Source organism: Chroicocephalus ridibundus, chromosome 4 (assembly GCF_963924245.1).
Source record: "Chroicocephalus ridibundus chromosome 4, bChrRid1.1, whole genome shotgun sequence".
Lineage (NCBI taxonomy): Eukaryota > Metazoa > Chordata > Aves > Charadriiformes > Laridae > Chroicocephalus > Chroicocephalus ridibundus.
Genome location: NC_086287.1, coordinates 45,269,024 through 45,294,833, shown reverse-complemented (window position 1 = coordinate 45,294,833; position 25,810 = coordinate 45,269,024). Strand labels below are relative to the sequence as shown.

Below are 25,810 nucleotides of genomic sequence, written 5' to 3'. Positions count from 1 at the left end.
ACACCAGGTACGGTGAAGAAGGAGGGGGAAGAGGTGCTCCAGGTGCTGGAGCAGAGATTCCCCTGCAGCCTGTGGTGAAGACCACGGTGAGAAAGGCTGTCCCTCTGCAGCCCATGGAGGCTAACGGTGGAGCAGATATTAACCTGCAGCCCATGGAAGATCCCATGCAGGAGCAGGTGGATGCCTGAAGGAGGCTGTGACGCTGTGAGAAGCCTGCGCTGGAGCGGGATCCTGGCAGGACCTGTGACTGTGTTGAGAGAGGAGCCTATGCTGGGGCAGGTTTTCTGGCATGACTTGTGACTTCATGGGGGACTCATGCTGTAGCAATTAGTGAAGAACTGTAGCCTGTGGGAAGGACTCATGTTGGAGAAGTTTGTGGAGGCCTGTCTCCCGTGGGAGGGACCCCAGACAGGAGCAGGGGAAGAGTATGAGGAGTCCTCTCCCTGAGGAGGAAGGAGTGGCAGAAATAACGTGTGATTCCCCATTCCTGTCCCCCTGCACTACTCGGGGAAAATCAGGAGTAAAGTTAAGCCTGGGAAGAAGAGGGGCGTGGGGGGAAGGTGTTTTAAGATTTGGTTTTACTTCTCATTACCCTACTCTGATTTGATTGGTAATAAATTAAATTAATTTCCCCAAGTCGAGTCTGGTTTGCCTGTGATGGTAATTGCTGAGTGACCTCCCTGTCCTTATCTCGACCCACAAACTTTTCGTTATATTTTTCTCTCCCCTGTCGAGCTGAGGAGGGGAGTGGTAGAGCAGCTTTGGTGGGTGCCTGGTGTCCAGCCGTGGTCAACCCACCACATTGGTACTAGTCTGGAGTTTAGTGAGGAATATCTGTTTATGCCTTTATTTGCAAATGTGCAGATTCAGTAGGAAACTACATAGCTGAAGATCTTGTCAAGAGCTATGGGACAGAGGAAGAGGTAAGCAATGGTCATGCAGCCAGCGAGGAAATCAGTCTCGAATAACAGTCGGCCTAGGAGGCTTTATGCCCCTATTATGAGGAAAGAACTTTAAAGTTTGGATCTACTTAACTACGTTTCAGGTTAGAGCACTCTAGTAAACCATGGATTAACAGAAAACTGCATGTGCTCCTTCTGTTTTGGGGGTGTCTTTTGTGGATTTATAGAGATTATGATGCTAAACGTCTTCCTTTTCTGTGTGCTTTTATTTCGTAATACTGCTTAATTAGACCTTGAAGAATGAGTGGGTTCTCCAGTCCTGAGAGGCCTTTGCGATACATTTTTTTCAAGCTTAGGAAATTTGAAACAGCCTATGCCTTAATCTTCTTATACACAGTTTTATAGGCTGTGTGCTTTGTAACTTTGACTTTCTTGGAGGCAGTTTCCTTCAGCTGTTAATAGGTGCAATAGTAAAGCACTTAAGGAAGAGAGGTGCTGTTACTTCCCCCACACCAAACAAAGTGCAAGTGCAAATCTGAATAGCGTATGCTAATTGTATGGAGGCTACCATGTCCAAAGAAGTAATGTGAACCAGCTGTGGACAAAATAGGTACAAAATAGGTACAAAATTTGGTCTGCAAGTAGCTTCTTTAAATTGCAGACTAGCATGGGGATAACTTCTGGGGACTTAGTTTATATGGTATGAGAATCTTCAGGAGCTCTGAAATGGAGCAGGTTGCTCCAGAAATAGACTCATGAAGGTATTGAGATTGAATATGTGATTTTATTAATTTTTTTTTCCCACTGAATTAACTTTTTCTTTGTACCCAGGGAGCAGTTTTTTGCTGAGAACAGTCCAGTCATAAAGCACTGTCTAATATCTAGAGAAGTCATTAAGCCTTTGTTAGTCCAGATGGCTGGTGATGCTAGAGACTTGCAAGGCACTTGTTGACCAAGTGTTTTATGGCTGTTGCTGTCTCTAGCTGTTTGGCCCAGGCTTCTGAAATAAAAACACTGCAAGTTTTCACAGCCAGTAGCATCCCGAAACTTGTTTTGATTATGGAGAGTGCTTCTTCATTGGCATTTGGTATCTATCTACCATCTCAATGTTGTCACTCAGCAGTTCTTGCCATTTTTCAACACGCAGACCCCTCAAAATACTTCTAGAACAAATGTTAACTTGCAGCTTAAACTGAATTTGAACCTACTATAGGTAGACTTTTTTTTTTTCATAGTTACCTTTCTGTGAGCTTCTTTGAGCAGTATTCAGACTGTAATGGTGGATCAGATGTATCTGGTGATGTTTTCACCCATGAAGCCTTCTTTCATCTGCTTCCTGGTAAAATCTTATCTGTGGCTTCAGAAGGCGTTTCCTTTACTTGGTTATCTCCTTTCCATTTTTGATGTTGACCCCTTGAATTGCGTCTTTGTGTCTAAAATGGTCCTTTTAAGCTTTCTACTTGCTGGGCTGTTGTCACTGTGAAGGTGTTTGAGGCCTCGGAATGCCCAGTACAGACCCCGAAAGACAAGAAAAGTAACGTGGGCTTTTTATTTACTATTTAGTTTTAACAGTAGTGGTAGAGAACATTTTCCTTCTTGTAGCTCTTGGAGTACTGCCTCCAGAGTTCTGCCAGCTTTCAGAAACCCTGAAGACAGTAAATGCTGCCTTATCTTCGTATCTGTGCTGCCTGCTGTTGTCTTCAGACAGGCTGAAACTGCAGTTTGATGACTTGCCTGGAGGACTGCCTTTGTTTTCCCGGTATGAATGAATGAACGGATGGAAGTTTGTAAGCTGGGCTAATGTTATGTACCTTGATGCTCTTAGGCTGTCACTTTATCATGGCCTGTAAGTTTATCTGGCCTAGGAAAGGAACACAGACCTGTTTTGCTTTGTTGTTGTGGCTTTTAATTTGCCTTTTGCTTATAAACGCTGCATCCAGGAGGGAAGGATATGACAAGGACAAGTTGGTGTCAGCCTAACCAATAGCTAGGACCATGCAGCTGCGCACTTGCTCCCAATTGAGATGGGGGAGAGAATAGGAAAAGTGAGGAAAAAACTTGTGGGTTGAGATAAAGACAGTTTAATAAGTAAAGCAAAACAAGGAATTCACTCGCTACTTCCCATTGGCAGGCAGGCGTTCAGCCATCTCCAGGAAAGGAGGACTTCATCATGTGTAACAGTTACTTGGGAAGATAAATGCCATAATTCCAAATGCCCCCCCCCGCCCTTTCTCCTTCTTCCGCCGGATTTATATACACTACACTGAGCATGACATCACATGGCATGGAATATCACTTTGGTCAGTTGGGGTCAGTTGTCCCGGCTGTGTCCCTTCCCAACTTCTTGTGCACCCCAGCCTACTGGCTGGCAGAGCAGCATGAGGAGCAGAAAAAGTCTTGACTGCTTAGCAACAACCAAAATCATCAGTGTGCTACCAATGCTATCCTCATCCCAAATCCAAAACACAGCACTATACCAGCTGCCAGCAAGAAAGTCAGCCCCATCCCAGATGAAACGAAGGCAGCTGTTAACCTTGGTTGTGCTTGTCTGTCTGGTTTGATGTGTAAAAAAAAAAAAAAAAAAAAAAAAAAAAAAAAAAAAAAAAAACACACAAAACAAAAAAAAAACCAAAACAAAAAAAAACCCACACAACCCCAAACCCGTCCACCCTACCAAAAAAAAAGGCAGGGAGAATACCTACATACAAAATAAAGTCTCAGTGGATTATGTGTTTATTCACTATTTTGTTCTATTCACACAGTACCGATCTGAGCAGCAGGAATAAGACAATTCTACTGCGTTCTACGATGTCAGACCTCACTCACTATTTTTTTTCTCTCCTCGATCTCATTTCATCTCCCTAGTGGAAATATGTTCCAGATTTGCTGGCCTATAAATGATTTTCTTCAGTCATTTTGTGTAGTTGCTTTTGCAGAAGCTGACTTCTAAATCTGGCTGATTTCTAATATGTTCGGGTTTTTTATTAGTATTGGTGGTCCACTCTGGGTACTGTGACTTAACTTGGACTTCTTGGGGGAAATATGCAAGTGATTAGCACTGTGAAACTTTGAAGCAAGAGGCAAAATTGAAATGCTCTTCTGGCTGCCTCCTGTGAATGAACCATAAAGCTCTGTTGTCCAATAGTACTAAATAATAGGCAGAAAGCAATATTGCAGCACATGTGCATGGGTTTATTAACTTGCTATGTCCGGAACCATGGAGGGTTCCAGATGGTGGCTGAGGAGGCAGCAGCGAACAGAGGAGGCGTTATAGTCATGTAAAGCATGTGAGAAGCGTTGACTGGCTGTGCCTGACTGGAACGTGGAAGAGGGAACCTGGGGAAGCTGTGAGAGGACAGAGTTTTTGAAAATACGGTTATTGTTTGCTGTTTGAGATGCATGGAGGTAAGGGAAACAGAGCAAACAAATGCTTTTGACTATAAATGGGTGCGCATTTTTACTTGATGTTACACGCAAACATGTTATTGTCTTTCTGATCTCTGCTGGTGTGCTAGAGCATGAGGAAGGGGCTCAAGGCTGTGGTTTGGACTGCAGGTTGACATGCAGCTCATGGCTTTCCAGTATTGTCTTCCCCCCAGCCCCCACCCTGCTAATCCTTGCTATGCCTTCCTCTGCTGTAAGAAGAAACTTCATGCTGGTTAGTCTCTCTCTGAACACTACAGACTTGGTCATTCAGCGTCCAATTGACAACTGATGGTCCTTGATCCTGCAGAGCAATCTGTGAGCCTAAAAGAGCCTCACACTGACTACATCCTGGTTTAGATGATTTATTTGTCCTTAAGGGTTGCTTGAACTCTTGTCTTATCCTGTAGTGGCACCAGGAATGACGAGACATTCATGAGAGACTGGGGTAGCTGAATAACCCCTGAAGCACCTGAGTTAGATGAGGAAGAATTTGGCTTTGTGGCAGCACTGAAACTGGGAGGTGACAACCAGTTATTGTGACTTAAAAGATGTAGAGGTCACTTGCATAAATAAAAGAGAGATGAAGTGTAAACTCCACTGCGAAATGGAAACAAAAGCAAAATTTCCTGGATTAGGGCAGAATATTTCTATTACGTGGTTTTTGTTCAAGAGGTTGTCACACAGCTTTCTCTTCAATCACATCTTTCTGGACCCAGGTTCTCTCCACAATTCTGCTTGTGAATCAGAGGCTGAGAATAGTGATCTGACGTGTGTATCTACAGCTATTAAACATTTTACTAACCACTGCAGTCCTGCTGGTTTTATCTGATCCTAGCTTCTTTCATCTCAGCGTGACCTCTCAAGGTCTTGATATAAGTGTGGGGTGTACTATGGCTTTCTCTGTGCTTCTTTCTTGCTATACAACGTGCTGACACAAGGTATAATTCAGAGTTGGAACACTGAAAAGAAGTGGCAGAGGTCTGGGAAGGAAGCACCTCTGCATCCCTGGTTCAGAGGGCTTGTCTCCTCCCTGCTAAATGCTCAGTTTCACTTTCTCATTGTTGTGTGTTCACTGGTATGCTGGCAGTAGGTGAGCTCTTGAAGAAATAGCAAAAATGCGCTTTTCTGTAATACCTAGGAGGTGATTCCTTAACATTGAGGTTCGAGCAGATTCAGGCAACGTACAAGCTTGTTCTTAACTGATTTACATGGGCATAGTTCACCATGAATATTATTAGACAGCAGTATTGTAACACTGAACAATTTAAACTTTAATGTGGAAGCCAAGAAAGACTTGAGTACAAGCTCAGGCTGATGCTTTCTGTGCAGTTTCTCACCAATCCTATGGACCATAACCGACTGGGGTAGCTGCATAGGGTATGGATTGCAATTGGAGGCTCACCACTAGGTAGCTGTACTTTCATCTCAGAAAAGAAAACTTCTGCCTGGCCTTTGACAGATACTTTTGAATACACAGCTGGTGCTTAAAGAAGGTGATGAAGCAGGTGGTAATATGGAAGGTACAAAGCTGGATGTGAGAGTAATCAAAACCTAGGAAATTCTGAAGATATTAGTAGATCAGGTAGTAGCTTCTAACTGCTTGGTTGAGTTTCATGTACAGTATTTGAACATCGAGGTTCTTTGAAGATGGTGCCTAATCAGGTAGAAGCCATCAAGTTTGATGGAATGATTACTGACTGCAGAGATCGGCTTGATTCATGCCCCAGGACGGGGGGAATGGGTGAGAAGCCTGAAGTTTGTGTGCACCTGAGGTCAAATCTAAAGATTACTTTTTTTTTTCCAGTTCGAGTAGTTTTTAGCATGTGATCTCAGTTATGCAAAAGAACATTTGCTCATTTGAATTAGGAATTTATTTTTTTAGTAGGCCTCGTGCTTGAGCAGATGGTGATGTGTGTGAAAGATGAGTAATGTACAGGTATGAAGAGGATAACAGGATAACAGTCTAAAAAAAAAAAAAAAAGAAACTGTCTTATCCCTGAAGGTCTTGTGCCTGGAGAATTTCTAGGAGAGGCAGTGAAGTGCAAAATGGTGTAAAGCTTTAAAATAATATATAGGCAATCCTTACTGGTTCTGTTCCCTTCTGGCTTTACCCAGGTAGTTGGGACAATGCAAAAATTCTAATAAGAAATCACACTGTAAGGTAAATATTAGTTCTTGTCCTGAGACTTTGGAATATAAAGTTGCTACCAGTGTGTGTGGTGGTATAAGTCCTGTACTTGGAAAGTGCAGTTTAAGTTAATTGAAGGTACGATAGAAAATTAAAATAAAGACTTGACATTTGATTTCTTTCTTTTTTTTTCCCCTGACTTCTGTCATTCTGATTTGATTTCGACTTGTGTACATAGACACAGGCAGTGACGCTACTGTCTTTGAGTGAGTGCACTATTGATTTGTCGTATAAAAATACTGATGCTGTGTGCTCTTGATAAAACTGAGATTTTGGAAAGACTAATTTATAACTGGTGTGCCTTCATGAAATCTAAAATCTGCTCTTGAACAAACTAGTTTTGGAAACACATCTGTTGCTTCTGTTTAATAGTAGTAAACTGAAGCTAATCTTTACAAGTGCAGTTGGACACTTGTTATTTAAATTTATTTTCCTAGAAAAATGTTTTCAGTACCTCTTTTCTCCTGGAGGATGCTGCAGACTGAAGTTCTCATTGTTTTTAAAAGGAGTGTCCTACCAACTGTTGGCTTGCACTGATAGCTGATTTATTTTTTTTTTTAAAGAAAAAACCTCAAATAACCACACAACACCCCACCTCCCCAACCCCAAAAAACCTTGTAAAATGCTTTCATTTGATAAGTTTCCTATTGGCGGCTTTTTTTTTTCCCTTGTATGATTGATTTGTTGCTGTCAGGTATTGGACTGTTTCTCAGTCACTTTTACTCCAGTGTTTTTGGGGAGGGAGAAGAGAGTGATGTTCGTGTCTCATGATCCCTTTCTTGGTTCTTTCCTTGCAGTGGACTGTTGGAGGTTCTAAAAACAAAAAAAAGGGAAAAGCGGGTAAGGCAGAGAAGAAAGGAGCCATGAAGAAACAGACGAATAAAGCTGCCTCTTCAGGCAGCTCAGATAAAGACAGCTCGGCTGAGAGCTCAGCACCTGAAGAGGGTAAGATAACACATGTGCATCTACTTACAGTGTAATTCCAAGTGAAGTTACCTCTTTGTGCACACCGAAGAGTAATGTTAAATGATGATGTTAAAGACTACCTTCAAAGAGTTTTCTTTGTGTTACTGGCAGTCTTGATGACTCTTAAACTTGCCATGGCTTGAAGTGCTTATAATTCAGTATAGCATTGCTGTAAGCACTCCATTATGAACACAACACTAAATAATGTTTCAACTAAAGAATGTATGACATATTTCATTACTTGACTTTCTCCTAGAAAATTATTTTCTTCTTTCTAGCATGTCCCATCTGTAGTGTGGGTAGCATTTTCTTTTGTTCCCATTGATGTTTTTTTTTCCCTTCACAAACTTCTCGTGATGAAAAAAGGTGGAGAGATGTATAAGGGAGTATAGTGTTGCATGGTGCAAATAAGAGCTTATATTGCATGCATTTGCCCTGAATTGGAATTCTTTCACATTTATACTGACATGGAAGAAGGAAAATCATTACTATAACTCTGTCAGAATTTTTTTATGTGAATATTGAATCTGTTCCAAGGCTGGGCAAACTTCCTGTGTTCTTTCCTGTTTTCATCATGCCCATGAAGGCTTGCAGGTGGTTAGCTGCAATTTCAGTTGATAGTAAAAAAACAAAGTTAAGAAAGAACATGAAGGAGCCTACAGTTTTAAGTATACTAAGCACAGCAGAGACAGACCAAAGCATGAAGTGACTGAACCTGTATATATCAGTGCTTACAAATTAAGGTTTTTCACAGTGTAAGTTTGGAAAGCTGGAAGTTTCCAGAAATACTGAGACCAGAATGAAAGAAATAATCCTAATGTCTACTTTTGTGATTAGGTGTAATGTAGTTGATTAGATGAGATAATCACAGCACTTGGACTTGAATCAAGTTTAAAGGTGGTGTTATCCAATATTATTGGGGAGTCAGCTGTTCCCTAAGCCCACGTGTAACTGGGAGGCTTGTTACAGTAAATGGAGCTAGCATCACAGCCTTGCCAGTCCTGAAGGTAGTGTGTTTCAACTTTACCTTGTGATGTAGCAGTTCATAGTGTTGCAGTCTTCAAATGATGAATTTTGGGTTCTTCAGGCTGCAATAATGAGGAGCATTGGTGGTGGTTAATAGTGGCATTTGAGGTCCGCACAGACGCTTACAAAGTTATGGATGTACAAGGAACTTCTCAGGCGTAGAATTCTAGCCTTAAGACCCTAACACACTAACCAAAAGGTCTCCTACAATTTGCTTGTTCTACTAAGAATTTTTACTTATAACCCAATTTATCTTTCAGTATAGTACCACTCATTTTATCATTTTTTAACATGCATATCTTGCAGTAATAAAGTATTTCCTTCTGGGTTTAGTTTTTATGATATATATGCTTTTAGTATAGTGGAAGATGAGTGTAAAAATTCATTCTTGATACCCTTTGCTAACATATGAAGCGGTTGGGCTTTGCCCCAGTTGAATCTCACTGCCTTGTATTTTTGTTTTAGGAGAAGTCTCTGACTCAGAAAGCAACAGCTCCTCATCTAGTTCAGATTCAGATTCCTCATCTGAAGATGAGGAATTCCATGATGGCTACGGAGAAGATCTTATGGGTGATGAAGAAGACCGAGCTCGACTGGAACAAATGACAGAAAAGGAGAGAGAGCAGGAGTTGTTTAACCGGATAGAGAAGAGAGAAGTGCTAAAGAGAAGGTGAATTTTATATCTGTTAATATTTGGTATCAAATTCATACAGGCTGTATGGAGGGTATGCTGACACTCTTCTCGTGTTTGGGGTCCAAGCATCAGCACTATAAAGTGAATTAAACTTCATTGTAGACTTTTTGCTTAAACTCTCCTTGTAGCTAGTTGAGGAGCACACAGCAGGAATTCTGTGTGTTCTTGTAAAAGTCAGTTTCTGAAAGTTTTTCAGCTGTTGAATACACGTGGTTCTGTCAGCTACGGCTATCGTATTACTGCTTCGCACACTACATGACAGACAGTCAGAAGGACTGCTTTATATTCTGTCATTTCTGTATTAGCTGTCACATGCTGATACTTTGGAAAAAGGCAAACAAAGTATAAGGTGCCTGTGAGCTTCTGGAATTTTTCAGAAAACAGTGGTGAAGCACAGAGCAGCGTTAGGGTTGCCTCTGTGGGTGTGAAGCTGGTTGGGGGCCTAACAGAAGAAGGAGATATTGAAATAATGAGGAGCGGTGTTGGATATGTAATTTTCAAGGGATCATTTGTAGATTTCTACCTTAGGTGGTGTTTGTTATTGTAACACTGTCCTGTCAGGCAGCTTCCTTGTAGTAAAGGTGTTTTTCTTCCCATGTGTCTAACAGAAAATATTTGGCACTTGTGGGGCAAGTTTTCTCCAATTTCTTTCCTCTTCAGTGACTTCTCTCTTTTCTCGCTTGCTGAGAAATTTCTCTAGAGGACTGACATCTGTTGAGTAAATCACGTCAATACAAGCTACTGTCAGACTGTCCGTTTGTCCAAGCCATAGTTAGAGCACTGCCTTGTCTGTCTGTGGTTTTAATACTACTTTCAATGTCTAGTCTGCTGCTCTTTTCAAAGGGATCAGAATGAGTGAAAGATTGGATTTAGATCAGGTAGAAGGACACCATAGTCTTTAATTTCATTCACTGTTCCATGGTAACTGAATGTCTTTCTTTTAGAATGAACGCTGGAGAATACTTGATACAAACAAGCTAAACAGTCTAAGCTTGAGTAACTGATTTATCTTAAACGAGTTTGTCCTGTTCTATGTAAAGAAGTTGGCAGGTAGAACTAAAGGGGCGGTGGAAGGGGAAGTTACTTAATTTTATGGTAAATTGAATCTTTCAAAATGCTGCCTGGTTCTTTGTATGTGCATTGTGCTGTGAGTTCATTTGGATTACAGCAGACATCACATGTGGTACAATGCCTGTGCCCTGTGTGTTACGCTTCATGTTAAAGGCATAAAGGGTGACGAGCTCATCTGGCACTTCAGTTTCTTGTCTACGTAATCCAGGTGTAAAGGACTGAAGAAGAATGGACTGTGTAGTATGCATGTGGATAACACTTTTTGAATTTAAGTTATTGGAAGTTAAGTATTTATTTTTCTTCTGTTTGTCAGTATGCAATGACCAGTCCATGGTGCAGTGGAAGTTCAGTCACAGGACAGTTCCAGCGAATTACTACTTTTCTGAATACACTGTCTGAAATTAAGATTTCAGGGTGACATGTTTTGTGAAAGTAGAAATGGAAGTGCCTAAATTGGACTGCAGAAATTGACTGAGTCTGATTGGAATGTAGCCGCTGGAGGAGCGCTCACTGTGACTTCTTTGCAGTTGTTTTTATATAGGCCGGCGCCGGAAGGTCAAGTTTTAAGCATGAAAAAGTTAGCATGATAGTGGCTTTAAACAACCAAGTTTTTAGCTGTTGAGATTCAAATGATGTGAAATAGCCAATTGTTTTTAGAGTTGGAGGCATCATACCATGGTCACTACATTGGCAAAAAGGAAGATGGAGTAAGGACAGATTTCTGGGGAGTAGCCATTACTATGCCATTTCCTCAGCCCTTTAGGTTAGTTGTCTGTAAGCCTGCACTTTTCTATGCTCAGCTTTTCTTCACTTTATTTTTCTTGGGGAAGGGAGGGAATGGGAATAGGGAGCAGGATAGCACTAGAGGGTTATCCTTCTGGGGCAAATAGTGGAAGTCTTCCTTACAGCCTACCAACAACTTAAGCTGAGATAGCATCTAAGTGGTACTTTGCTCACCAGGGAGAGAGCATTCTTTCATACTTTTTTTTTTTTCAATATCTGCTACTAGATTTGAAATCAAGAAGAAACTAAAAACGGCAAAAAAGAAAGAAAAGAAAGAGAAAAAGAAAAAGCAAGAGGAAGAGCAGGAGAAGAAAAAACTCACACAGATCCAGGAATCACAGGTAGGAAATTAAACTGTCCTTAGTAACAAACCCTTTTCCTTTGGCAATAGGAGATAGGATGCTGCCTCTGTGCCCCTAACGTTTTCCCTTAATGTTAAACAGCGTGGTAAGCAGGTCAGAATTCAGTTCATTTATGTGCTCAGTCTATCTTTAGCCTTTCCAGTTCATTTTAAAGAAGTTAGCATCTTTTAGCATCTTTGGCCTGCTGAGGTGTGCATTGGTAACTACTTTTAATGAAAAATGTGAAGTTGCAGCTATGTCTAGAGTTGCTGTGATAGTCCTCCCATGTGAGAACAGGAAAGCAACCTTTTGCAGTTCCTTTAGCCAAACTTCTGTCATTCAGTCTGAAACATTACGTAGGCAGTCTTCCTTGCAAGTGAAAGTTTGAGAGAGCAGGCCAGAAATTGCTCAGCTGTTGTCTTAATTATTTCTCATGCACATACAATGAAAAGAATACTTAGTTTCTACTGGTAGGGGGGTGTCAAGAAAAAGCTTGAATGCTAGGAGGAGCAGAAGTAGTTCTATATTTTTTGTCACCTTCAGTAGGAAGAGGATAATACCAGGTTTTGGGGTGAGGCCTCTGTAACTGAACTGTAGTTTCAAATGGCTGAAGTTGGTTGTAGTTTCAAATGGTGAAGATCCTGCCCTTAACTCTTTGTAGAGTCTGGATAGATAGGCTCCCAGAACGGGGTGGGATTCATGTTGCCTGACTTTAGCCATCTAAGAACTAGTTGATTGTTTGCACTTCTTGTTGCTTCTGTCCTTGTGCAATGGAGGAGCTGGCAATTCACCCCATGTTATTTTCTTGTGAAATAAATGTTTAACACTTAAATCAAATTAGGTGAGATGAGTTTTCCCTTAGGCACATGTTAAGTGGAGTGAATCTCATCTCCCTACCCGTCTCAACTCTGTCTGTATGTACTTATAACGTGTAGACGTATATGTATATATAAAAGGATCTTATGCAGTGTTCTTTTACAGTGCCTTCAAGATATTACTTTGACTTGCTTCGAATGACTGCCTCTTATGCTTATTATAGAAGCTGCTTTCTGTACTGCCTGGTATTCCTGATATACCTATTAGAAATGGAAAATATTACAAGGCTTACAACATTTAAGATTTGGATCCGTATTGCAGGCTTTACACACAACTTTATTTCTGCTTTAAGTATTTTTTATCATTACTCTCCTTTTTGCCACTGCATGAGAATTTGGCCTTGCAGAAGGAGAAGTAAATGAGAATATTCATCCAATTTTTCCTCTTTACTTGTTAGTTGCAGAATTACTTCCATTTTATTTCTCTAGTCCTTTTTTAACTTTGAAGGAGGAGTTTTGAGACTAAAACTTGGTGGCAGAAATGTTGAAGTGTAAGTATTATTTTTCATGTGAAGTAGAAAAAAGAAATATGCTTCAGATTGATTTCCTTCTCCCTAGCCTATGTAAAAATGAACTTGAAAAAACTGATTTCGAAATGGAGGTAGTAGTTTCTGTTTGAAAAGTTTTCAAAGTGTGCAAACAATCTTTGTTTTAATGCATTTCAGTTTATGAATTGCACTTGGATTTGAGGGACTTTCTGTACATGTTTTTAGGTCATGTCACATAATAAAGAGCGGCGATCAAAGCGGGATGAGAAGCTAGACAAGAAATCTCAGGCAATGGAGGAGCTAAAAGCAGAAAGAGAAAAAAGGAAGAACAGAACAGGTATGAAAGCATTCTGCAATTACTACAATTTTTTTGAGCGTTATTACAGCCTTTTGAAAGTGCTACTTCCTGTTTGTAATTAATGCAACAGTCCTATACGTTGAGTGAATGAGTTCCATCTCTGTGTTTTCCTTGGTGTTTTGCCCAACATGACCACCGAGAGGTATTATTTGGCACCACTGATGCTTTATTTGCCTCCCCAGCCCCTCTCTGGGATGATCTGGAAACAAAGCAAACTTTCATCACAGTCCTTTGAATGGCACTTAGTAGTGTTAAGTTTGTGTAATTAAATTGGTCACTTAGATTCTGTTATTTAATCTCTTAACAGTCCAAACTGTATTTATTTCACTTGTGCTACCCTGTCTACATTCGCTCCTTTCTTCACTGGCACATCATCTTGTCTGTCTTGCCACAGACTTTGATGTAACCCCTTCTGTTACTCTACTGGGTTTTATTGTGCTCGTCCTCTCCAAACATGAGATTTATTTTTTTTCCTTGCAAAATAACAATGAGTTGTCTCACCATAATAGTTCTATCTTTTATATCCAGTTGTTATGCCCATCTTGTATTGCTACATGCAGTCAAGTTGGGTGACTGTAGTAAAACCGAGATTTTAAGATGCTTTTCAATACTTCTGTGTCTTTCTTTTAATATATACAATGGAGTGCTTAGTTTACTAGTGGATTTGAACATGTGGCACTTGTATCTAGTGTAAAATTAACAGCTGTCTGCCTCTCTTTTTTTTTTTTTTTAAAGTATGGTTTCAACTCTAAAAGGAAGCTTTCATAAAAAATTTACAGCTTGCTTTTCCTTGTTCTCTCTCCTCCCCCCCAGCTGAATTGCTTGCAAAAAAACAGCCATTAAAAACTAGTGAAGTATATTCTGATGATGAAGAGGAGGAAGAGGATGATAAGTCTAGTGAGAAAAGTGATCGTTCATCCAGATCCTCATCCTCTGATGAAGAGGAAGAGTAAGTAGTAACACTGGATTATGATTACTTGTAAGTGCGTGTTCAAAACCAGAGATCCACTTTATGTAGACACGTGCTGGTTTAGAGGATTGTTGGGGGTCAGTTCAGTGTCTCTAAAATAGTTTTGTCTCTAGGCACACTTGTGTTGCTGAGATTTGAGTTCTTGGCTTCTATATCATATGCGTGAGATGATTTACTTTGGACAAGTTTGCAACTTCAGTTCTCTGCTGTTACCTTTAGCCCCGTTTACACTGTTGTTTACAGATTTGTTTAGTCTTACAGTTCAGCTGCTGCAGAACTGTGGCATATTAGCAGGGCAGAGATAAGTGCTAGCTTATCTTAAAGCATTGGCCTGTATGCTGCCTTGGTGTGTGAGTCTTTCACTTTGTGGTAACAGGGCAGTGGGTAACAAGTAATTTTGCATTAAGCCTTTCTCATGAATGCTAAATACACATATCTAAAATCAAATAGTGCATGATGAATCATTCCTTTTACTAGTAATTTGACTAGTTAGCACTGATACTGCACTGTCCTCAGGACCCCTTTTTTGGTGACTATGTCTCTACTTTTTATCTTTATTTCTTCTTACCTTTCCCAAATCAGGAAAGAAGAAATTCCTCCTAAGTCCCAGCCAGTGTCATTGCCTGAAGAACTGAACCGAGTACGGTTATCACGACACAAGCTGGAACGCTGGTGTCATATGCCCTTCTTTGCCAAGACAGTCACTGGCTGCTTTGTCCGTATAGGCATTGGAAATCACAACAGCAAACCTGTTTATCGGGTGAGTTTAGTTCCAAGGGATTTAGTTCTTTTTATAATGCTGTAGATAACATTTGCAGCTTAGCAATTCTCAGGTACCTAGGATTGTTTGAGTGATTAATATAAAAAGACTGCTTATAACCAAAAACTGTAATTGCCACCAAAGAAGTGGAGGAGACTGCTTTAAAAATAAATCAGTCTATAGGACTGGCTAGATGAAGAGGTCTATTTAGTGAGAGAGAGGGAGCAGTAATAAAGCCTGTTCTTCCAGCTTTAGTTCATGCTGTCTTGTCTCATCATTTGTATTGCAAACTAGAGTTCAGGACTCTGCGCTGACCAAGTAAGGACGAGTAACATTCACCCCTTATTTCTGGGAATGTTCCCAAGTTATTGTGTGGTCTCGGTTCTTTTTTTACAAAGTGTTTCTAGTACATCAGTGTGCCTCAGAAGAGAGGTGACTGAGAGCACAGTTTAGTTTTTCTGTTTCATTGCTCTAACTGCACAATCATAGGATATAATATTATCTAAAACTGCATTTAAAAAGGTTACCAGGCGGGCTGTGTTTTGTATGTGAGCTGCACCAGTGAATTTCTTTTGGGACGTATATTAACCAAAACCAGTGTTAGCTGAAAAGGAAATAGGAAAAGTAGGGAAGTATTTGGTGAGGAAGGCAGAACTGAGAAGACAGAAAAATTGTATCAAGCATTCAGAAGGTATAATTTGTCAACTCAAAGATGATGCATGAAGCAGCTAATTCAGTACCTGATAATGTACACTGAAGAGTCTTGCTTTCCTTGATCTGGTTAGAATTGTTAGTTAGATTAAGGTTTTTGATCTCTAGTTGAAAGGCTTGAATATGCCAGGTATATTTCAGGAACACAAAAAAACAAACCTTCTTGCATACTTCCTCTTGTGTATTTTTACGCTGTGAATATAGGTTGCTGAAATAACTGGTGTGGTAGAGACTGCAAAGGTTTACCAGCTTGGTGGTACCCGGACCAACAAAGGACTACAGTTACGGTAAGATCATAGATTTGTAGAATGGTTAGAGTTGGAAGGGACCTTAAAGATCAACTAGTTCCACCCCCTGCCCCCCACCCCGCCATGGGTAGGGACACCTCCCACTAGACCAGGTTGCTCAAAGCCCCATCCGGACTGGTCTTGAACATTTCCATGGAAGGGGCACCTACAACTTCTCTGGGCAGCCTGTTCCGGTGTCTCACCACCCTCACAGTAAAGAATTTCTTCCTAATATCTAATCTAGATCTCCCCTCTTTCAGTTTACAACCGTTACCCCTCGTCCTATCACTCCACTCCCTGATAGAGTCCCTCCCCATCTTTCCTGTAGGCCCCCTTCAGGTACTGGAAGGCTGCTATAAGGTCTCCCCGGAGCCTTCTCTTCTCCAGGCTGAACAACCCCAGCTCTCTCAGCCTGTCTTCATAGGAGAGGCGCTCCAGCCCTCTGATCATCTTTGTGGCCCTCCTCTGGACCCTCTGCAACAGGTCTATGCCCTTCTTATGTTGGGGGCCCCAGAGCTGGACACAGTACTCCAGGTGGGGTCTCACCAGAGGGGAGTAAAGGGGCAGAATTGCCTCCGTCGACCTGCTGGCCATGCTTCTTTAGGGGCAGGATTAAAAATAGATGCCGAAATAATCCTCATCAGTTCATGAATCAGTGTCCTTTTTATAGCAAAGCAGACTGGGCCTTGCCGTGCTGCTTATTGCTAGAATGTTGCAGTTGGGTTTGTTTTTTGATCCCCCCCCCCCCCCGGGCATAATGGAAATTATAAAAAAAAAAAAAAAAAAATATCACGCAGGGACTGGTAATTGCGTTGAGATCTGAGCAATTCATTTGCCTTCGTAACCCATGATTGTTTGTATATGCCTTTTGAGTTTTGTAGTACTCTCATATCTTTTTCTCCACCGTTGTTATAATCAGGTGTTAGAAATATGTATCATTTAAAGGCATACATGATTGGGTCTGGCACACAGGTTAGAACATAAAATAGTACTTTGGAGGCAAGAAGCTGGATGTACCATTGGATTTCACAGTTGTTCTTAGGGCCTTTTATCAGGATCATGAGGTGAAGGTTAACAGTTACAATACAAAACATCCTGGCGAGATAGGACAAGATGACTGTAACCATTTGGGAGCAACAGGAAGGCATGTGGAGAATGCCTGTGGGTGCAAGTGTGGAGTAAAGTAAAAGTCTTACCTAAATCCATAGTGATATTCAGTTACCTTCTTAGGCTGACTCAGGAGAGAGCTCTATGCTCTGAGTGAAATTTGAACCATGACAACAAATTTTAGCATTGGTTAGCAGCCCTGTAGTAGTTCAGCTGGTAGTGACAAAGGTAGGGCTCCACAGAAAATGTTTAGGGATTTCTGGGTTTTGAGTGGCCAAGAAATGAAAAATTAGATAGGGGATAGCTCCAGCATTGTATAATTCAGTACTGCTTAAACGTTACTTCTACTGGTCCAAATAGGAAGGAGCTTAGTGTTTCCAAAGATCATGCTGCCAGTCACCAAATAGGGTATGTAAGGTTTAGGTGTGAGAGATCTGCTTCTGTTTCCTCCTGAGGGTTTTACTGCCACAACTGAGTGACTGTTTCCTGCAGACTCATGTCTAGTATTGCTTTGCATTACTACTAATAGCTGATGTAGGCTTCTGAACTGTGGCTGACCTGACTGAAGGTAGAAGTAGATCGCATCCAAGCCACAAGAGTAGACTTAAGTGTCTGGTTTTGGGCTTCTTGAATCAGTTTACACTTATAGATCCAAGCTGACAGCTTTGTATGATCAGAGAGGGATGTTGTTACACTTTCTTGTTGCAGACATGGCAGTGATTCGCGTGTGTTTCGTTTGGAGTTTGTCTCGAATCAGGAATTTACTGAAAGTGAGTTTATGAAGTGGAAGGAAGCGGTAAGTTTGCCAGACTTCATTTTCTTCTTAGCAGCCTTCTGCCAAGGATACTTTAAGGGGAAAGTAACCTTATTGCCTCTTGTGTTTAGATGTTCTCTGCTGGGATGCAGCTACCCACACTAGATGAGATAAACAAGAAGGAAGTGTCCATCAAAGAAGCCCTGAACTACAAGTTTAATGACCAGGACATTGAGGAGGTAAACAGTGCATTGTAGTGAGGCAGTGCTTAGAGGTGACGGGAACTGATGGAGTAGAGTATTAGCTGTTACAAAGCAAAATGATCAAGGTATTTGCTTCCTAAGAAGAAAATGAGACTCAAAATGAAGCTGCATAACTGGATAGAGTAGCTTTGCGATCCCGCTGTTGTTTGGTGCTCACTTCTATTTTATTTCATCCTTTGTGCCCTGTTACCTCCTCTTCAACTTGTGTTGCAGAGCTCTGGACTCCTAACCTGAGTATGGCAACTTAGTTGTCAAGTTCTGAAAAGCTAATAGCATCATGATAGATGCATTTATCACAGTTTCTGCAGTTTAATACTTGCTTAATGCTGACCAAATATGATTAGCATCAGATTTTTGTAGGTTGTAAGTGGGGGAAATGGAGCTGTAACTCATTAACGAGTCACAAATTAAAAAAATGCAGCAAAGAAGGAGCATGAATAAAATTCTGTGGCAGTAAGTACATTTCTTAGGTGATATTGATCTGTTGCTTCTAGCATCCAGGTATTGAAATAAACATATTTGCATACTACTCTTGCTGTTTCCTCTGCATCTTACAGATTGTGAAAGAGAAGGAAAGGTTCAGAAAAGCACCTCCAAATTATGCTATGAAGAAGACTCAGCTGTTAAAGGAGAAGGTGAGAGATGAGATGATGCCTGCAAGCTTAATGCAGTCTTTGATTTTGAAGAACTGGTGCTCATCTGGATTTTGGCAGTAGTCAGCAGTAAGCTTGACTTTAACTATGCAGCTAAAAGGTGGATCTCAAGGTTCATTGCTGGGTTCAGAACACTCAGAACCCAGTTAAAGTTATTGCATTCTTTTTCTGAAAGCAAGTGCCAATAATTATAGCTGTCTCTGTTTGTGTCCTTTAAAGAAGAAGGTCTTAAGCTGTTCTGCTTTAGAAACTATTTTTCTTTCTTTTATCTCTTTTTATTTTTTTTTTTCAGGGTATCCCATAATAACATTGAAAGTTGATTTCCTATACTTTTTAAAATAGGAAAAATAAAAGTTGTGTTAAATTGTCTCTCACTCAAGAGCGACTGAATTGTCACTTTATGGCCAGTAATTTATATTGAAAAGAATACTTTGCTGAAAGATTTACTTGCCACTGAACTGTTTTACATGTAGACCTCTTGGAACGAATAACAGTGCTGAGAAGCCAAAGCTGACAAGTCAAGTAAACAAGCAGTCTTAAGTATCTCTGAAAATAAAGATAGGCATAACACGTTTTGTTTGGTTTTATTTGTGCAGTCCTTTTTCAAGACATTCGTGCTTCATATACAGTAAAAGCAAAGAGTTTGTATTAATTTTAGTTCTGCATTCTTTGGCTTAACTGTATTGTTTGGTCATCATTTTACTATGCACGAATACGCGAATTGTTGGTTTTTCACTGCAGAAGAGTGCAATTGCTTTCTGTTGTCACCAGGTGGCACGATAAGCTAGTGTTGTTGGTCTGGTGGTGGTGTAGGGGACTCTTCAACTCCCTGAAACAAGTGGCAACGGAGAGTTGCAGAAGTAATCGTTCTTTTCCTGAGGTGGTAAATAGCTAAATCGTCTAACTAATTTGCCCCCCTTATTATGGGACTAGTGTTCCTATGTCTTCCTTAGTGTAAGGAGTTTTAAAGGTTTTCAGAGTTCTTCAAAGTAAGAAATCCTGTTTTGCTTTGAGCTGTAAGGAGAGTTTAGCTCTTTGTTGTATTCTTACCATGTCGGGTAGAATATTTGCAACTGGAACAGGGTTAGTCAGCTGATTCATGGATCTGTCCCTCACTTCTCTGACTAGCTCTGTTGTATAGAGTAGTGCCTAATGAGTTACTGTTTGGTTGAAGGCTATGGCTGAGGACTTGGGGGACCAAGATAAGGCCAAACAGATTCAAGATCAGCTTAATGAACTCGAAGAGAGAGCAGAGGCCCTGGATCGTCAACGAACAAAAAATATTTCTGCAATCAGGTGAGAAGCAGATACTGGGAATTTTCTTTCTTAAATAGTATCAATCAAAATATACAGAGAAGAGAAATTAATGCATTAGTGAATTAACTCCAAGATTTTGTATCTTCTTTCCTGTACAACATATTCATGAAATGCATATCATGATGGCTCTATTAGTATTTGTCTATCTTCACTTCTTTGTATTTGTCATTCAGTGAAAACTGTCAAAAATGTAAACTCTCTTCCGTATATCCCAGGTAGCAGTTGTGTTGCAATAAGAGTAATTTGTAATCGGGATGAAGCTGCAAAAATACTGTCAGGTGTTTTGTTGTGTAAGGATTGATAAATGACAGTCACTTTCTTTTTCTTTCCCCCACCCTCCTTTTTTTTTTTCCTTTCTGCAGTTACATCAACCAGAGAAATAGAGAGTGGAATATCGTTGAGTCTGAGAAGGCTCTTGTGGTAAATAGTGCTGAATTAATACTTCTGTACCAGTAGAGATGAAATGATGCAAAGGGGGATAATTGCATGGTGAAGTTATTCAATTTTTTTAATGATCTATAAAATCTTTCATATAGGGAAATGACACAATTTTTAAGCAGATTGCTTTATCCTTTTGATCAACGCAATTATCAGCAGATTACTGACTGTAATAGTGACGGTGCGTTTTTGTATGGGAAAGAAGTCAGAAAGGAGACTTCAGATTAAAATGGTGAAGGAAATATTTGATTACCTGCATTGACACTTCTGTTAAGGAAAAGTTAAGCTTGTTAACAAATGGTTAAGGCTTAACTATCCTGTGAGATCTGCACCTATTTTCTGTGTTATATTCAATAAGAATTGTTTTGCCCTGTGAAACATAGGACTATGAGTGTGTCAAAATCTTTCTAATCTGTAATGCTGTTCCTGGTTTTCCTTTGATCTTGATATTATATATTGCTGATGAGTGCTTGCATGGATGGGGTGCTGTGGGAGGATTTACTAGGGTGCAAGTAGCTAACTCTGCAAAACTATGTGCTTTTCCTTCTTCAGGCTGAAAGTCACAGCATGAAAAACCAACAAATGGACCCCTTTACTAGGCGGCAGTGCAAACCCACAATAGTGTCTAATGTAAGTGTAATACTTAAGTTCAATCAAGGCAATTTACAGAGAAACAGAAACCAATGTAATGCAGAGAGTAGGAAGGAAAATATTCTTTGTATTCATGCCCAACTGTGCCATATGCTATTAACGCTCCAGGTGCCAGGGTGAGATACAGTTGAGTGAGATCCTGGTCTCGCTATCCCAAAAGAAGGAAAAAGCAATTTTTATTTTTTTTAATGCAAAGTGTGAAGGACATAAGTGATGTGGGTATGTACATGGAGAAGCAACTGTGGTTTAGACTTCTGTAGTGAGTTCTGTATAGAATTACTCAGATTTAGATAGCTCTGGGAAGAAAGTTTGCTTTAGGTGTGAGTTCACTTCTGATTAGCTGAAACTTTCCTGAAAGATCTGTGAAAGGAGAGAGGAGACCAGACATTTTGGGCCTGTGATGGATAAAGTAGTTTAACACAAACTTCTCCTGTGATACTGTGGCAAAAACTGCTACTGCAGTCCCTAGCTATATAAATGATGGATAGCAAGGTGATCAGCTCCTACTTCTGAGCAATCTGGCTTTGTCGAAGCCTGTTCTGGAATAGTATATGATTCTGGTATCAGTACTTAAAAAAACAAAACAAAACCACAACAAAAACAAAAGAAAACCAACAAACAAATCCACAAAAAACCAAAACAAAACCTTCTTGCCTGGTCAGGTTGGTTCTCATTGGTTTCTACAAACAGGCAAGGGAATAGAAAAGGAATTTTATTGCAGGGCTTGAATGAAATAATGACTTCAGAAATAATTCTTGATTAGAAAAGAATCATAACTGAGTAGTTTTATTATGGTAGACAACTATTATGTAAAGAAAATAGTCTTCTAAAGTTTTCTTCTCTCTATTAGAGTGTTTCAGCCAGAACTGTAAGCTAAAAGCAAATACATCCGACAGTAGTGTTAAGACTGGTCATGGGAGCAGACCATATCAACAGGAAATGTATTTCTCATTTTCTCAAAGAAAGGCTTTCTGAAAGATAACTTTTAGTTTGTTACTGTCGCATGCATTGCACAGGTATCAGGATGATTTAAATTGTTTCTGAAACCCTGAAGGCTGGGCTTACTGATCTACAGCCTCTTATGGTTTTAGATTTATGGATATGAGCACTGTTTTAACAAAATGGTGTTCTAGTTTTTGCCAATTTAATATAGTGATTTTTTCTTTTTTTTTTCTTTCTTTTTCCCCTCTGCAGTCTAGAGATCCTGCTGTCCAAGCTGCCATCCTTGCCCAGCTAAATGCAAAATACGGATCTGGTGTATTACCAGATGCTCCAAAGGATATGAGTAAGGCAAGTTTCCATTTCTGTCTCCATTATGTTCCTTCCGTTTCGCTCTAGAAGCTTGTGACTAATAGATATGCATGCTTCAGTTCTAGAAATAGGTATCTTGTGAACATTTTCATAGAAAAGAAATAGCTTTTTCTTTCCTGGGGAAAGAAAATAAGGTTTCTCTAGCAGTACGAAAGCTAAACTAAGTATGTTTGTGACATAAGTGGGAAAGAAGGCATTTGTATCTCTGTTTATCTGGACAGATAAGGGTTGGAGATTTACCTGTAGTTTTTATTTCAGGGTCAAGGGAAGGATAAAGATGTGAACTCTAAATCAGCCAGTGATCTCTCAGAAGATCTTTTCAAAGTGCATGACTTTGATGTAAAGATTGATCTTCAGGTTCCCAGTTCAGGTAGGTGTTCCAGCTGAGTTCGGGGATGTGATTGTCCTACTTGTTATGGTAGAGGTCACTTCTTCCAGAGTAGTTTTTTCAAAATTATTGGTGGGCTTTTGAAAATGGGAGCAAGGACTTCGTGTTTGTAATTTTGGCAAGTATCTTGAACTGAGGAGGAGGAGATGTGTGCTAGTGACATCCATTGAGAAAACAGGAACAACTGTATTGTGTTAGACTGAAAGTCTGTATATCCCCGTATCCTTGCTCCAAATGCCTGGGGAGAAAAGGAGGTAATGAGTGTTTTCTGATGTACTCTTCCAGTATACAATATCTGACTTGTATAATCTTTGGGGAACAGACGAGTCTTGTATTTAATAAGCCTTGATAATCTACCTTTATACTTACTTCATTAATTTGTCTAATCACTTTTGAGGACAGATAAGCTTTGGGTGTCTGTGTTGTCCTGTTCCATAATCTGTGTATGTGCGATGTGGATGAAGTGTGTTGGTTTTTTTTTTTTTTATATTTTGAACCTTCTGCTTTACCAAGTTGCTGTTCCCTAACTTTGGTATGGCAGATGGTATTGAAGCAAAATTAATAGGGGAATCAAAACACTAGGCAGGGAGTGAAGGTATACTTATAGACACAAACTTGCTGACCCTTCCTCTTTGTGATCTTGACTTGGAGAGCCTGAGATGTGTGGCAAAGACAGTTTAGTCTTATAGAATCATCAGGTTGGAAAAGACCCGTAAGATCTTGGAATCCAACCATTAACCTAACACTACCAAGTTCCACCACTAAACCGTGTCCCTAAGTGCTATGTCTACACATCTTTTAAATGCCTCCGATGGTGACTCAACCACTTCTCTGGGCAGCCTGTTGCAATATTTGACAGCTCTTTTGGTGAAGAAATTTTTCCTAATAGCCAATCTAAACATCCCCCCACCCCCCACCGCCCTGGTGCAACTTGAGGCCATTTCCTCTTGTCTTATTGAGCTGTTTTCCAGTGGAGGGAAAGCATGGGAGTATACCAGTGCAATTTGACTCATGAGGCTTATTTTTTTTTCTTGCATTACTGGAAGCATTAGAGCTGAAGTTTTTTGGAGGACAACAATTTAGGAAGGTACTGTAAGAATACACAAAGGCTTAAAACCTTGTCAAGAAGGGAAAGTAGGAGAAGCTGTCTTTCCAAACCTCAAACCAGGACATAGGTCAAGATTGGAACTCTGGACATAACACTACAGAATGAGGAAGGATGCCAAGAATAGGACACTTCCTGAAGCAGCCAGTGAGAGTTACAAACTTCAGAGAGTTAGCAAGCAGATAAGAGTTAGGCACTAAAGGACACTGAAAACCAGGAAGGGAACTGAAAAGAGAAGGATGAGAGAGACACAATATAGGTAGAGGTTTAAGTATGGCTGTTTCGCTTTTTTACCTCAGACAGAACACGATTTTGGCATCTTGCTTTGGGCTTCTTTCTCAACTGAAGAACCTGGGGATTGGTTAAATATGAATTGTAGACATGGATAGGAAGTTTGACTTCTGTGCACTTATTATATGTCTCTTTCTGCATGCTATTCTCATGGGATAATGATATATCGAAGGTCCCAGAACTGAGCCTGAAGGCTCTGTTTGTATTGTGACTTCAGTGTGCTATAGAAATTAAAGTATACTTATTGGCAGAAAGCTGGATTAACAGAGAAAATCAAAATTGCACATGCTTTATCTATGAAGATAAGCTACCAGATACTGCCTGTATTATTAACTGAAGTTCTAACCTGATGTATACTAGAGAAGCCAAGCGTGATTTTGTGGTGTTGTCAGCAAAAGCAACAAGTAAAAAATCTGTAGATTTCATATATTTCGGTCCTCACACTTTTCTTATCCCCAACAGAATCTAAGGCACTGGCCATCACCTCCAAGGCTCCACCAGCAAAAGATGGTGCCCCTCGGCGATCATTGAACTTGGAGGACTACAAAAAGAGGCGGGGGCTTATTTGAGCATGCCCACTCTGCTGCTTCTGATCCTGCATGCTCCATGACGATGTCCTACCTTTTCTTCCTCCCTTTTCAGTTCTCCCTCCTGGGTTGGAGCAGCAACGGAGCTGGGAAGAGACTCTTTAAAACTGCCAGTCATCTGTAACATAAACCATTCAACTATTTACTGTATAGACCTCCCTTCTTGCCCTTTCCTCCTGCCCCCCTCACAAATGTGGATCTGTGCTATTTGGGGTTTTCCCATTTCTTTTAGTTTGAGTTTTGTTTTCATTTTGTTGATGCAGCTCGTTGGTCCACTCTGTGTTCAGTATTAGCCTGAGGTCTGGATTTCCTTAGGAATCTCTTGGTGATCGCAGAATCAGCACTTGGTGATCTCCCCTTACATACCACCACAGGCACGGTGAATAAACATTGGCGCAAGACCTTTGTGGCTGGAAGGTCATCTGCACTTTCTTCCTCCTCTTCTTCCTCCTTCATCCTAGCTTTGGAGAAGGGAATCTTCAAAAACTGGCTTAGGTTCAAAGTGTAAATTTTTTTGGGAGGGTTGTGTGACTTTTTTTCAGGTGTTTTTTATCATTTTTAAGCTGCAGTACTATTTGTATCTGTCTGTCACAGTTCTTTACGGCTGTTTTGAATTTCTACCAGCTGTACTTGAGCATCTGAAATTGCAAGAAAGAAACTCATTAAATGTGATTCTTCTTACTAAAACGGCTTGGCTTGATATAGCTGTTTAATTTCATGTTCCCTTTTTTACTTACCTGATGAGAGAGAGGTACACAGCTCTTGATGTTGGACTTGTCATCTATAGCGCATCCGGAGTCTCCAGCTGTAACTGAGTGGAGTAGCTTTTTCTGGGATGGCCCTTGGGTATTCATCGGTTGGGCTTTAATTTCTTCTCCAAACCTCCAGTATTATATATTTGTTAAGTCATCGTGTCTTCACTGGGCTCCAGCTCACTTTGTTTCTTGCTTTGCGAACTGTTTAAACGGGGCTTCTATAAACAAACAAAAAAATTAAAAAAATAAAAAAGAAAAGATCACATTGTGTGGAAGGGGAAGGACACAGTAAGGACATAGTAGAAAGGTCGATGGGTAATGTATCAGAGGTAGCTAATGCACAC

At 40.3% G+C, this 25,810-nt stretch overlaps 1 protein-coding gene across 1 annotated transcript in view; it reads left to right on the top strand.

Annotated features, from left to right (window-relative positions):
• RTF1 (RTF1 homolog, Paf1/RNA polymerase II complex component) overlaps nucleotides 1–25,398 on the top strand; it is a 31,751-nt gene extending 6,353 nt beyond the window's left edge. The window contains exons 3-18 of the mRNA XM_063331737.1: nucleotides 7,314–7,461; nucleotides 8,974–9,178; nucleotides 11,283–11,397; nucleotides 12,986–13,097; nucleotides 13,932–14,067; nucleotides 14,671–14,848; nucleotides 15,764–15,846; nucleotides 17,662–17,749; nucleotides 17,839–17,946; nucleotides 18,528–18,605; nucleotides 19,798–19,919; nucleotides 20,303–20,360; nucleotides 20,931–21,008; nucleotides 22,224–22,319; nucleotides 22,599–22,710; nucleotides 24,587–25,398. Of these exons, the coding sequence (XP_063187807.1) occupies nucleotides 7,314–7,461; nucleotides 8,974–9,178; nucleotides 11,283–11,397; nucleotides 12,986–13,097; nucleotides 13,932–14,067; nucleotides 14,671–14,848; nucleotides 15,764–15,846; nucleotides 17,662–17,749; nucleotides 17,839–17,946; nucleotides 18,528–18,605; nucleotides 19,798–19,919; nucleotides 20,303–20,360; nucleotides 20,931–21,008; nucleotides 22,224–22,319; nucleotides 22,599–22,710; nucleotides 24,587–24,693 (1,824 nt within the window). The 3' untranslated portion in view covers nucleotides 24,694–25,398. The remainder of the gene's footprint in view (nucleotides 1–7,313; nucleotides 7,462–8,973; nucleotides 9,179–11,282; nucleotides 11,398–12,985; nucleotides 13,098–13,931; nucleotides 14,068–14,670; nucleotides 14,849–15,763; nucleotides 15,847–17,661; nucleotides 17,750–17,838; nucleotides 17,947–18,527; nucleotides 18,606–19,797; nucleotides 19,920–20,302; nucleotides 20,361–20,930; nucleotides 21,009–22,223; nucleotides 22,320–22,598; nucleotides 22,711–24,586) is intronic.
• Nucleotides 25,399–25,810: the final 412 nt, after the last annotated feature.